The sequence below is a fragment of the Cervus canadensis genome, chromosome 8, assembly GCF_019320065.1.
Source record: "Cervus canadensis isolate Bull #8, Minnesota chromosome 8, ASM1932006v1, whole genome shotgun sequence".
Lineage (NCBI taxonomy): Eukaryota > Metazoa > Chordata > Mammalia > Artiodactyla > Cervidae > Cervus > Cervus canadensis.
In genome coordinates this window covers 50,537,421-50,551,311 of record NC_057393.1, presented here as the reverse complement: position 1 = coordinate 50,551,311, position 13,891 = coordinate 50,537,421, and the positions used below count along the sequence as shown (strand labels likewise).

Below are 13,891 nucleotides of genomic sequence, written 5' to 3'. Positions count from 1 at the left end.
TTGTCACTTGTGTAGATTCCTACAATGACTGCCATATTTAAGGCACAGAATTATTGCACCACTACAGAGTTCTCCCTGTGTCCTGCCTTTTAACAGTCATAGCCACTTCTTCCCTGCCTGTCTTAACCCCTGAAAACTACAGTGTTTTCCATATCTAACCTTGTCATTTCAAGAATTTTATATAAATGGTGTTATATAGGTGTGTGAGCTTTTGAGACTGGCTTATTTCATCTAGCATAATACCCTGGAGACCCATCCAAGTAGTTATGTCTTTCAATAATTTGTTCTTTTTATTGCCAAGTAGTATTCCATAGTAGGGATGTTCCAGTTTGTTTAACCATTCATCTATTGATAGACATTTTGGTAGTTCCCAGTTTTTCGCTATTACAAATAAAGTGAATATTTGTGTTGATGTAAAAATTTTCATTTCTCTAGGGTAAATGCCCAGTAGTGTGATTTCTGGGTAATATTGTATCTGTATATTTAGTTTTCAAAGAAGGTTTATCAGAGCATCTGTGCTGTTTCAGATTCTCATCAGTATTGTATGAGTGACCTGGTTTCTCTATATCCTCATTAGCACTTAGTGTTGGTATTATTTTAATTTTAGCCATTCTAGTAGGTATGTAGTTGATATCTCATTGTGATTTTAATTTATATTTTCCTAATGGCTAATAGTGTTTGTCTTTTCATGTGGTTATTAGCCATCATTACTGAAATGTCTCTTCAGATCTTTTATAATTGGATTTCTAATTGGATTGGATTTTTCTACTATTAAATATACATACTTTTTATATTCTTGATATGAGTCCTTTTTCAGGTATGTGGCTTGCAAGTTTTTACCCTCAATAGCTTGTTTTTTCATCCTATTGACAGTCTTTCACAGAGCATAAAGTTTTAATTTTGATGGTGTACAATTTACTGATGTGTTTTTCTTTTACAGATTGTGCTATTTATGTTATGTATAAACTCTTTTTGAAGCCCAAGACACTAAAATTTTTTTCTTATAAAACATTTATAGTTTAGTATTTTATATTTAAATCTATGATCTATTTGAACTAATTTCTTGGTAGAATATGAGGTTTAGATCAAGGTGCATTATTTTTCTGTGAATATCTAGTTGCTTTGCACCATATGTTTAAAGATTCCCCTTGTTGAACTGCTTTTGTGCCATTGTCAAAAATCAGTTCACTGTACTTGTGTGGATCTGCTTCTGGGTTCTCTGTTCCACTGATCTATGTGCTTACTCCTTCTCCAATACCATATTTTCTTGATTGCTATAGCTATATTTATTGTTGTTCAGTCACTCAGTTGTGTCCGACTCTTTGCAACCCCAAGGACTGCAGCAATCAAGCTTCCCTGTCCTTCACCATATCCCAGAGCTTGCTCAAACTCACATCCATTGAATCGGTGATGCTATCCAACCATCTCGTCCTCTGTCATCCCCTTGCCTCCTGCCTTCAATCTTTCCCAGCATCAGGGTCTATTCAAATGAGTCAGTTCTTCCCATCAGGTGGCCAGAGTATTGGAGTTTCAGCTTCAGCCTCAGTCTTTCCAATGAAGGACTGATCTCCTTTAGGATGGACTGGTTGGATTTCCTTGCTCTCTAAGGGACTCTCAAGAGTCTTCTTCAACACCACAGTTCAAAAGCATCAATTCTTCAACATTCACCCTTCTTTACAGCCCAACTCTCACACTCTGGGCTTCCCTGGTGGCTCAACTGGTAAAGAATCCACCTACAATGCAGGAGACCTGGGTTCGATCCCTGGGTTGGGAAGATCCCTTGGAAAAAGGAAAGGCTACTCATTCCAGTATTCTGGCCTGGAGAATTCCATGGATTGTATAGTCCATGGGGTCGTAAAGAGTCAGACATGACTGAGCAACTTTCACTCTCACACTATATAATAAGTTTTAAATTGAAAACAGTGATTCATCCTCCTTTATTATTATTATTTTTAAAAAATGTTGCCTTTTGATGTAATTTTAGAATAAGATTGTCTGTATCTGAAAAAACAATTCTTGGCCAGGATTTTGAAGGAAATGTGTTAATACCTAAATATCATTTTGGGGAGAATTAACATCTTTAATATGTTGAGTCTTCCAATCCATAACGAAGATAGATCTCTCCATTAGTTTAAGACTTCTTTTGATTTCTTTCATCACCATTTTAGTTTTCAGAATACAAGTTCCTGTATATGTTCTTAGATTTATTATTTCATCTTTTGAGTGATCATAGATGATATTATATTTTAAATTCCAGTTTCCATGTGTTCACTGTTGGTATTTAGAAGCACAATTTATTTTTGTGTATTTATCTTGTATCCTGTGAACTTATTGAACTCACTTAATATTTCTGGGGGTTTTTCTTTAGATTGGGATTTTCTTTGTAGACCATCATGCCATCTGCAAATAGGAATGCTTTTCTTTCTTTTTGATCTACATGTCTTTATTTCCTTTTCTTGCATTATGCCACTGGCTAGAACTTCCAATACTATGTTGAATAAGAATGGTGAGAGTGAGCATTCTTGCCCTGTTCTTGATCTAAGGGGGAGAGCACTCAGTCTTTCACTTTTAAGTAAATTTTAGCTGTAGGTGTATCATGGAGGGAAGGCTGAGGAAATTTTCCTCTATTCCTGGTTTGCTGAGAGGTTTAACCATGAAATGTGCTGAATTTTGTTAAATGCTTTTACTCTACTAATATAGTATGAGCATGTGATTTTTGCACTTTAGCCTGTTGATTGCATTGATTGATTTTTGAGTAGTGAATCAGTCTGGTTAACCTAAATCCTACCTGGTCATGGTGTAAAATTCTTTTATATACACTAGTTCTTAATTATATACACTAGTGTTTTGTTAAAGATAGTTTACATCTATATTCATAACGGATAATGGTCTGTACTTTTTTCTTTTTTTTTGATGCTATTTTTGTCTGGTTTTGTGTTATTAGGTAATTCTGTCCTCATAAATGAGTTGGAAAGCATTCTTCTACTTTCTGGAAGAGATTGTGTAGAATTATTGTTAATTCTTTGAAATATTTGCTAGCATTCGTCAGTGAAACCATCTGGGCCTGACAATTTCTTTTTTGGCAGTTTTTAAATTTTTATAGGCCTATTCAAATGATCTCTTTCATCTCTGATGACTTTTGATAGTTGGTGATTTTGAGGAATTAGTCTATTTCTTCTCAAATTTATGACTAAAAAGTTGTTCATAATATTCCCTTGTCTTTTTAATGGCTGGGAGACCTGTATTGATATCTCACCTGATTTTGTTAGTTTGTGTATTCTCTGTTTTTCTTTGTCAGTCTTTGGTGTGTTGATTTTATTGACTTTCTTGTTAATTTTCTTTGCTCAATTTCAGTAGTTTCTGTTCTTTGTTGTATTCTTCTTTCTACCAACTTTTGGTTTATTTTGATCTTCACCCCCTCCCAAGTTTCTTCAGGTATGAAGTTTTAGCTTATTGATTTGACATTTATTTTTTCTGTTTTTTCTGCAATTTTTGAAATTTTGTCACTGTGTCAGCTATGTGTTTTGCCAAAAGTTCTTCCGTCTCAAAGGATTTGTTAACAAAATAAGCCACTCGTTATATACAGTTACATAATATAAATATTTGTTAGAGAGTTATCTAGTTTACTTTCAATATACTAACATTAAAAGAAAAGAGAAATAGAAACAGCAGAGGATACATCACCAAATTGGGTTTTGACCAACATCCAGACTTAAACAGTGCTGTGAAGTCCCGTGTCACAGCACATTTGGAGTCCCATTTGGGAAAAGGTCCCAGGCAATACATCTGCTCTGTGGGTGAGATTTAAGATTGCAGTTCAGCGTTCCTGTTTATAATCCCAGGATGCAAACTGATGATATCATCAATCTGTGACCAAATTGGAGCTCTCGTTTCATATTAATGCTGTTTTGTTGTGTAAAACTTGCAATGTAGTTAAGCCTGGGGCTTGGTTGGCCAGGCCCCCTCCAGGGGCTCAACAATCTAAAGGTTTCTCCCCCATCTTAACTGTGGTACTGCAAGTCTTGCAGTCACTCCCAGTCACTCCCAGTCAGGGCAGAGTCCAGGCAGGTTAGAAGCAAGGTCTGAGGCCTGCTCTGCTTTGTCTCTGAAGCCTAAACAGGACTATTTATTTACTTTCCCTAACACTGTGTCCTGCAACTTCTGATATTTTGTCACTGCTTTAGCTGTGTCCTACATCTTTTGATAATATGTATTTACTTTTGTATTCATATGTGTGTTTTTTTTTTAAATTTCCCTTGAGAGGACTTCTTTGACCCATGAATTACATTGTTTAGTATCTGAGTGTTTGGAAATTTTCCTGTCCTCTGTTTGTTACTGATTTCTCCTTTGATTCCTTTATGCTCAGAGAACACATTCTGTGTAATTTTAGTTCTTTTAGGTTTGTTGTGGTTTATTTCATGGCCTAGGCTATGCTGTTTTGGTAAATGTCCTGTGGACTCTTGAAAATAATATGTATTTTGTTGTTAGATGGAGCGTTCTATAAATGTTGAGTAGATCCTGTTTGTTGATGGTGTCCTTGAGTTCTTCATATCGTTGCTGATTTTATTGTCTAGTTGTTTTATCAGTTGTTGAGAGAGAAGTGTTGGACTCTCCAACTGTAATTTTGAATTTGGTTATTCTCATTTCAGTTGTGTCAGTTTTGTTTCATGTACAGCTGGTGTGTACACATTTAGGCTTGTTTTGTCTTCTTGGTGAATTGATTCTTTTATCATTTTATAAGGTTCATTTTACATTTTATCTCTGTTTGGTAATTTGCTCTGAATCCTCCTTTATCTGATATTAATATAGCCACTCTTGCTTTTTTTTTTTAATTTTTTTTGCCTGGTATATACTTTTACTATTTTACTTAAAAATACTTACACTTTTATATCTAAGGTGGATTTCCTGTATGCAGCATATAGTTGTGTCATGATTTTTTTTTTTATCCATTCTGCCAATCTGTCTTTTCATTTTTGTCTGAGCACCCTTTATATTAATAGAATTATTGATAACGTTAGGGCTTAAGTCTACCATTTCTTTGGTTTCATTTTTTTTCTCTTTTATTTTCCGTTTTCTTGCCTTTCTCTGTGTTATTTTTAGTTCTTTTAGAAACCATTTTGATTTATATATAGTGTTTTGAGTGTATCTGCTTATAGAGAAATATTATGGTTGCTCTTGGTATTGTGTTATATATATATAACTTTATGTAGTTTATTTACTAAGCATAGAAATCTTACTTTCATTAGGTCTCTTCTTCTCCCCATTTATAATATAAATGTCTTAGATGTTTCCTGTACTTAAGAACTTGCTAACTGAAAGGACCACAAACTGTACAGAGGCAAAAAGACAGTTTATTGGGGAGGGGGGCAGTCTTCAGAGTTGCAATTTGGTGGTCGCAGATTTCTAGAGGAAACGAGAATATTATCCCACTGGAGAAAAATGGGCAGAGGTTTTTATAGGAAAAAGATGGAAGTTAATGCACAAGTTATTTACCAAGAGTTTGTACTGGAAGGTAAAATTATTCTATACATACAATAGGGTTATGGAACGCATCTCATTCATTATGAGGGAAAAGTATGTTTTCTTTAGTTCAGAAGATGTCCAGTTCTCAGCGTTATTCTTCTCTTTTAGCAACTATTCAGCAGTTTTAATTTGGGATCTGTGGCAGGAGTCCAGGATGTGCAGGAAACATAGATTAGAGGTCTTCAGGCCACATCACCGTCAAACCTGACTTAGTTCATTTCACAGACTCTGTAAGACGTTAGGAGTAGAGCCAGTGAGGGTGGAAGCTTAGGTTCCCCAGTTGGTCTTTCCCAATGGGAATGGGAGTGCTAGAACCACTGTTTGTCCCATGGCGCTTAGCAGTTTATTGTGCACAAGTTTTGTGTGTTGCCAGGCCACCTCTTTCCTGGTCCTTTGGCAGGGTGCAGCTTTTTCTTGAGACTTTGTTGATTTTGTTTATGTGTGTGCCCATTGGCTTTTCCAGATGCTGGCTTCTTCATCACCTAGTCTGGGATACATTTGGGGGGAAATAAAAAAAAAACCAGGGAATTTTCTACGATGTTTTTTTGGGAGGTTGAACTTCCAGGACACTAGCTGGTCCGTCTTCTCAACTATACCTTTCAGAGTTCTTTGTTTTAGATTTAATGTCTAGAGTTTTTAGCTGTACTTTGCAGAAGAAAAGGAGAGTGTATATGTTGCATCTTGTGTGGAAGTAGAATTCTCTCTTCTATTAAATTTTAATCATAGCATATTACTTTGATTCTGTGAAAGTCAAGAAGATATACTTGACACCAAGAAAAGTAAGTAAGCTATTATTATCGGGTGGTTATCTTTAATAGAAGAATAAGGAAAATACTCAAATCAACATAATGAAAGGAAGAAGAAAAATTCTGTGAGGTATCCACCAAGAGATATAGATGCTTATAAACAAAATGATTATAATTTATTTAGGTAGGATCAGGAAAAGCTTTTACAAAATGGTTTGAAATGGATTGGGAAGACTGGATAGGATTATGACAACTAGGGTTTTGGAAGTGAAAGGAAGCATTTTTAAGTGGCAAAAATAGAACAAGTAATGTTCTTTGCCTTTTTAGGTAGAAACTCAGATGTTCGACAACTGTTAAGTCAACTTAATAGAGGAGTGCCCCTTAGCAGTCACAGGCAGAACTGTTTTTATGTTTTATTCACAAGATTCTTTCTCCTTCTCATGCTCAGGTCCATCCCAGAGATCATGACTTGTTGGTCTTGGGGGAATTAAGAATGGGTATCATTGTGTTTGTTTTTTTGATTCTTAGGTACTTGCAATGTGTGTCCATGCCTGGCAGATTGTTTTATCTTCATCTCCAGTTAAACACAATAACTTAATTTATTTCAGTTTGAATTAGTAAAGAGAGTCTGCTGTGTGTTGAGGATGGTTAGGCAGAGAATGTGGGACATTTAATATCTTGTAAACTCCTGCCAGGTTCTAGGTATTCTCCCAGATATTTTCACTTAAGTTATTGTAAAGAGCTAATGATTTATTAGGAGAGACAATTTAATACTAAGTTGATTGTTTTAAGTGCCATATAAATAGAGTTATAAGGTTAAAGAATCACAATGACTGTGGAGTGGGGATATGGAGCAACTGAATTATAACAACTAAAAGTGAGAAGTTCCTTTAGGCACTTATAACAGATTACCATAGACAGACTGGCTTATAAACAATAGAAATTTATTTCTTATAGTTTTGGAGGCTGGTAGTTCCAAGGTCAAGGTACCTGCCTGCTTTCAGATCATAGACAGCTGTCTTTTCCCTGTGTCCTCACATGGAGAAGGGATGAGTGAGTTTTCTACAGGGTACTAATCTGGTTCATGAGGGTTCACACCCTCGTGACCTAATCACCACCCAAAGGCCCACCTCCAAACTATCACACTGGGGCAATAGGTTTCAACATGTGAAACTTGGGGGTAGGGACACAAATTCCAACCCTGCATCTTACAAATGAAGACTGAGATTTAGAGATCAATGGCTTTCTCAAGGTTATAGGACTCTTAGAAGATACGGGGAAAAACACAGTTCCCTGATTCCCAGTGGGTACTATTTCCATAAACCTCCAGAGAGAACTTTGAGAGAGAATCTCTTGACTGCTGGTTTAGCTTGTATACAAAATCCTTATCTGAAAGTTTCTTTAGCCAGTGCAGTGAGTAGAAGCTCACCCTGCTGAAACCCATAGGGAGGGAAGGGCATGCTCCTTCTTGGCTGTGGACCTGCTTTTTGTAAATGTTTTGGGTCAGAACATCTCTTAAGCAGCAAAATGGAGTTCTCAAATAACATCTATGGAGAGTGCCTGAGATCATCACCCTATTAAATATTTTCTAATCTATTTCCAAAAATATCTGTTGCTAAATTAGTGGTGAAATTACAATAACTTAAAAAGACAGGATCTCTATTTACTAGGATACTCTAAAGATTGTTAATTGTATTTAGTTTCTTATGGCTATTTGTTACCTTAATCAACATAGAAAACGAGTCTTCTCTTTTGGTTTTTGCTTTATGGTGAGCAGCGTAGAATTACTCATAAATTTAAATAAGTGTTTGGTTATACTGAGCCATAGCCAAGGAATGCTGGTATGGGGGTGGAAATAAGTTTTCTATTTGGACCTGAATGTTCCTGAAATCTCTAAACATCAGTAAAATACACTTGCAATCCTTTAGTACTTCATTTTCATATCAGATTAATTGGTGTGAAAAATTATACATGCTTTCTTTTTGCAAATTGAGCTAGGTATGGTGGTATTTTACGGGCTCATTTTTCTTGATGCTATCATGAGTGTTTCTGTAGTTTAATGGCTCTCATCAGTGAGGAGGCAAGGAACAGAGAGACATGAGACCCAATCTGGTTCTATTTGTGTGAAGAAATTCCCTCTAGAAGACCCAGTTTTACCTGGAATGTGAGGAAATTGAAGTAAATGACATTTCAGTTGTATTCCAGTTCTTATAAGCTGAAAAAATAAGTAAAGCTAAGAAGCCACAAGTTTTTAAAATTAAAAGGTTTGCATGTGTAATCCATGGCCTGTATGTCACATTCTTGATATGGTACTCACTCTTGCAACTTTCTAAGTCTTTTGAGTGCTCTGGTGGTTCTACTATCTTCACTAATGTTCTTTATTTTTCTTGCTAATCCTTTGAAAACCTAGGATTTAAAAAAGAAATAAAAAATTTTTGAATGGTAATTTTTAATTGCCTGATTTATTATTGATGGAATTCCTGTGTGTTTAACACCTAAAGTCTGTCTTCCCTTTTAAGTGCTTTCATTTTTGCCAAAAACTGTGTACTACTTTAAAAAGAGAGATAAGCTGATAAATGTTTACCAAAAAAAGTGTTACTTCATATGCATTAACCACAAATATTAGAGGAAATAATTTTTTCTTCATATATGAAAAATAACTAGGTTTGGATTAAGATATATTTTTAGTAATTTGGGCTACCTGTATTTTAAAAAATGGAATCTGTCTTTTCATTAACACTATTGTTATTTTTTTTAAAGTATGACTGTGGTGTCTCTATGTTTTGGTTCCCTTTTTTATTATGCCTCCCACCCCCGTCTCTCTCTGCACAGGGTGGGTATTCTGCTCCCTCCTTCTCTCCTTGGCAGGGCTCCTTCCAAGGGATCCCACGGACTGTTCCGCCGCACCGCAGACAGAGTGAGTCTGTGTCTCTCACTCCTATCCTGCTCACGTATCCCCCTTCTGCATGACCGTCCCTCCCCAGCACCTCCTCTCCGTCCAGAGTCCAGAGTGATTTGCAGGCACATGCTAAACCAGCACTCCCTGGGCTCTCCTCTCTTAATTAATATTTCCTACATCTGCATGTGAACAGACTTTTCCACGTAGAGCCTCAGGAAAGCTGTCTGAAGTTAATGTCATTCTAATGCCATTTAAACTTGTTGCCAGTGACCCTATACCTACCGACATGCATCTGTCTTTAATATATTTTCTATTTTCATGATCTTGAGATAATAAGAATAAAGCTTGTTTTTTAAATATAGTCATGTTAAAAATGTACACTCTAAATGCAGTGGTATAATGGACAGATGCATATTGTTTAGGGAGCAGGCTTACTAGACCATTGCACATTTCTTTAAATATTTCCTAATCAAAAGGCTTTGATTGCGTTTCACTGTTTTCTAATACAGAAATCTTTTAAGTCATTTAAAGGGTGTTTTAAAATAACTAATATGTCTTTATAATTTATCAGCCGCTTTACAGTACAGAAGGAATGACTTTTGAATATGCATGGTTTACTAACATTTCTAATGATTTAGTAATTGTTTGACTTCAAAAAAAATCTTTGTTTACATTGAATCTGCTTTCCAAAACAGTGTTTATTTGTGTTATATACTTACCTGGTAAGTTGGTTATATTTTATCTTTTTTGAAAAGTCACCAGAGAAGCTAATATTAATGAAAAACATATTTAAATATTGTCAGTCACAGTCACTTTTATGCCTTCTCCATGGATTTGCCCTAATTTGTAATTCATATCAATTTTTTCTTAAATTATCCTTACCTAAATAATGTGAAGTATCAAAGATCTAAAAGGGGGAAATTTTAAGCAATTAAAATTTTTAAGTGTGATTTATTCAAATAAAAATTTATTTCTTGAATTAGTCAATAGGAAGTATCAACATGAATTTGAGACAAGGTTTGAAATGTATGTTTTGGTCATTATGCCTTTCCTTCCCTTTTGCACTTTTTAAAGAATAGTGGGATAGAGTTTGCATAGGCTTTCATATCAAGTTATTTAGTAGCAAGTTAATTTGCTCAAAGCATTCCTCCCTTCTCCTTCTTTATTTTTTTTGGAAGGAAGTTCCTGCCTGTAATATTAATAGTATGGCTTGGACAATAACTTAAAATGAAATACTAAGCAGTACTGTCCTAAAATCCACAGCGTTTCTCTGTCATTGGGAATTTCTCCCATCTCTAGGTTACCTTCTTCAAACTTTCTTTCTTTCTCCATCAGCACCTTAGTCTTCAATAGCCTTCAAATTTCCAATATTTCTCATAAAGATCAGTTTGAATTTCTATCCTGTACCCAAATTGAGTTCCGAAGTTCTGTTAAAGAAGGACAACTCCTTGGTGCATCCACAGCACAAAACACAGAGAGAAACTTTGAAATTAGTTTCTCCTCCAACCTGATCACATATTTTAGCCTGAACTCCCATCCCTGAAGACATGTTAGGGAACATAGAGAAGTACACAGGTATAAAAGCAACATAAGTTATCTCTCTGTTTAGAGGGAGCTATTGTAGGCTGAGATGATCCCTTCTCCTTCTTTCCCACCTCCCACCACCTTTGTAAATCCTCCTTTTTACTTCCCTTGCTTCAATTAAGTTGCTTTCTTTTCTCCTCTAAAGATTGCTAGCACGTAAAGAATTATACTAAATTGCTAGTGAACTAATCTGAATTACAAAGGGCAGTTTTGATAATGTATTCTTAGGCTGTAGCCACTATACTGCATGGTTGACAGATTTACCTTAGAAGGACGCACCTACCTTGAATTTTCTGAAGCCTCCTTTTAGTCCTCGTTCTTTTTCCCCACTGTTTTTCTCTCCTATTCTTCTTTCTCTTGTATAGATGCAGTATGTAATTGGAGTTTACAGTTAACTATTCAGTATTACAGATAGTTTTAGGTTTATTTTTTAAAACATGTTTCCCAGAAGCACCCATTTCACTAGTTTCTTATTTGCATACCTTTAGAAATTTCTTGTCCCTCACCTGAGTCGTTGGCCCTTCATTTCCAAATGCTTCTTTCTCCTTTGGATTTAGAGCTACTTTTTAAATTTCTAACTGTGTCTTGAAAGAACTGTTTGTTCTTCCATACTACCATCAAGATCTGTCTTTCTAGCTTTTCTGTAGATCAAACCTCCTTTCTCTGCATCTCCAAGTTAGCAAAAACAAAGTAAGTTTGGTTCTCCAGCATTTGAATGTCTTGGCCTCAATATACATTGAATTTTTTCTTCATCATTGAGACCTTTAGGACTCTGTTTGTGGAAAGTGATAGAAGACTTGTTCACAGCTTTTTGACAGGTTTCTTGAGCTTTGAAGGTTCCTTTAAAGGAAATATGTATTAACTACTACATTATTTGAATTTACCCTGAGAACAGCTGACGGGAATATAAAAATAATAAGTATAAAATAATAACATTATTATTATGTAATGACAAAATAATAGAGGAGAAGGTTATGAAACATGGATAAATCCAGTGGTTTTCCAGAGAGTTTGGGAATAGGTCTCCCTTTTTCCTACACTAAACTGCTTATGTAGTCAGTGATACAGTATTTGTCTCCACGTTTAGTCAGCATGTAACTTCTAGTGCTGATTTTTGGAGAGGTTAATTCTGTAAGTGATGGCATGTAGTTGAGAGAGTTCTCCTATATTATTGTATTTCAGTAGTAAGTTCTTTCTGATGCCCTCCTGAACATCAACTTAAGCGAACTGCCTTTTTTGGTAAATGCAGAAGCCAGGTAAGCTTGGCTTATTAAGATAGTCTGTGTTTGGTTTTGTATTTTAAAGTGTGTAAAAGCAGTGAACCTAACACAGGCATAAAGAGATAGCTTGTAGATATTGCAGAGTGTGAAATAACTGATGTTTATGGGACTGTTTAGTTCTGATAACTCTAGAAAGCTGCAGTGACTAAGAATGTTCTTGGTTAATGTAAGAATATCTCTAAAAAAGATAAAGGAGATAAAAGGAAGATAAAGGAGATAAAAGGAAAATCTTGCTCTTTGTTTAAGTGTCTTTTTTTTTTTCCCTCTCAGGAAATTTTGACTTACATTTCTTTTCTCAGGTATATTACTAATCTTAACTTGATGATGCTTGTCTTCCAGTTTCAAATTAAATTTTCTCTAGGTTTAGAAAATATCTACATTTAGACATTCGAAGGTCTTCCTGTTGTCAGTAGGCGCTTCAACTTTTATCCAAATTGACTTATCAGCTGGCATTAGTTTAGTATTTCTAATTTCCAACTGTGTAAAAGTAGGAATGATAGTTTTATATGTATATGTATAAAAGTTTACATATATATATATGTAAAACCTACTTCACAGTATGAAAATTTAATAAAAATAATAACTTTTGGCAAGTAAAAGTCTTAGTGGTAGTCTTAAATAACAGTTCTTGCCAGAGCATACTGCTTCTAGAAATACTTGACTTTTTAAAAAGTGTATTGAATACTGCCTATTTCTTATCATGCCTAAAGAGACTTTTAAAATTTGCTCTTTAACACCTTCCTCGAAAGAATTTAGAAATCTTACTTCCTTTAGCTTCCATGTGCAGTAACTTAAATTGGAAGAGAAAAGGTACTTTTAAGCAACAGAAGTCATTAATAATGTTTACATATTAAAAGCCCTGTTAAGCCCAAAGTTTCTTTTTTAAAACATTTCATTGAAGTGCAGTTGGTTTATAGTGTGTGTTTAGCTTCTGCTGTAGAGCAGAGTGACTCAGTTATACATACATGTTCTTTCATGTTTTCTTTGATTATGATTTATCACAGGATATTAAGTAAGTTCCCTGAGCTATATACAGTAGGACCTTGTTGTTTATCCATCTTATACATAATAGCTTGCATCTGCTGATTCCAAATGCCCAATCCAGACCAGTACTTTCTTGATATAGTTTTGCCTGGCTTGTAAATTTATATAATAATTATAATTAGTTATACTCACCAGAATTATGTTAAGAATAACAATTATATTGTCTTATATTTTCCTCCTCCTCTTATAATGTTCAGTGGTTGTTTTACAAACCTTTTTTGACAACTGACATTTTACATCATAACCCGGTATGTACTTATTGAATGAAACTATACAACCCAATATATGCATCTGTGTATATTTAAAATTCAGATAAAAGATTCATAAAATATTACTTTCTCTTAGGATATTTGATACACTCATATTTTCAGTTTTTGTTTTGCTTTTTTCCAAATAGTATTATTTGAGCATTTTTCATACAGGAAATATTTCTTGAAAACATAATTTTAATGACTGCGTGGTAATGTGTTATCATGTGATTATGATACGCCTTATTGTTTTCCTGTTGTTTGACATTGATACTGTTTCCATTTCCCCCTATTAAATAGAGATACTAGAGATATTATTGTAGTACAGTTTATTCTTGTGTATAGATCAGTGTTAGCACTAGAAGGATGGTCCTTAAAGGGCATGTGCTTTTTAGAATGCTTGATGTGTATTGCTGAACTGACAAACATGTTCATAATGTATATCTTAGCGTGGCTCAATCCGATTGGCTTCACCATGTGACTGTAATCAATTTTATATGTAAAGATAGCATGTCAGTGCTTTAATGAGAAATTAGCTCGGAGAGTGACTTTTCATAAAAATAAAAT

The 13,891-nt window shown here is 34.8% G+C and overlaps 1 protein-coding gene across 7 annotated transcripts in view; it reads left to right on the top strand.

The window, feature by feature from the left end:
- CCSER2 (coiled-coil serine rich protein 2) overlaps window positions 1-13,891 on the top strand; it is a 179,400-nt gene that overhangs the window by 154,515 nt on the left and 10,994 nt on the right. For 3 of the 7 annotated variants that reach the window (XM_043476212.1, XM_043476210.1, XM_043476209.1), the window contains exon 9: window positions 9,102-9,186. The exons of the other annotated variants lie outside the window; for them this stretch is intronic. In XM_043476212.1, the coding sequence (XP_043332147.1) occupies window positions 9,102-9,186 (85 nt within the window). The remainder of the gene's footprint in view (window positions 1-9,101; window positions 9,187-13,891) is intronic. 7 annotated transcript variants of the gene reach the window in all.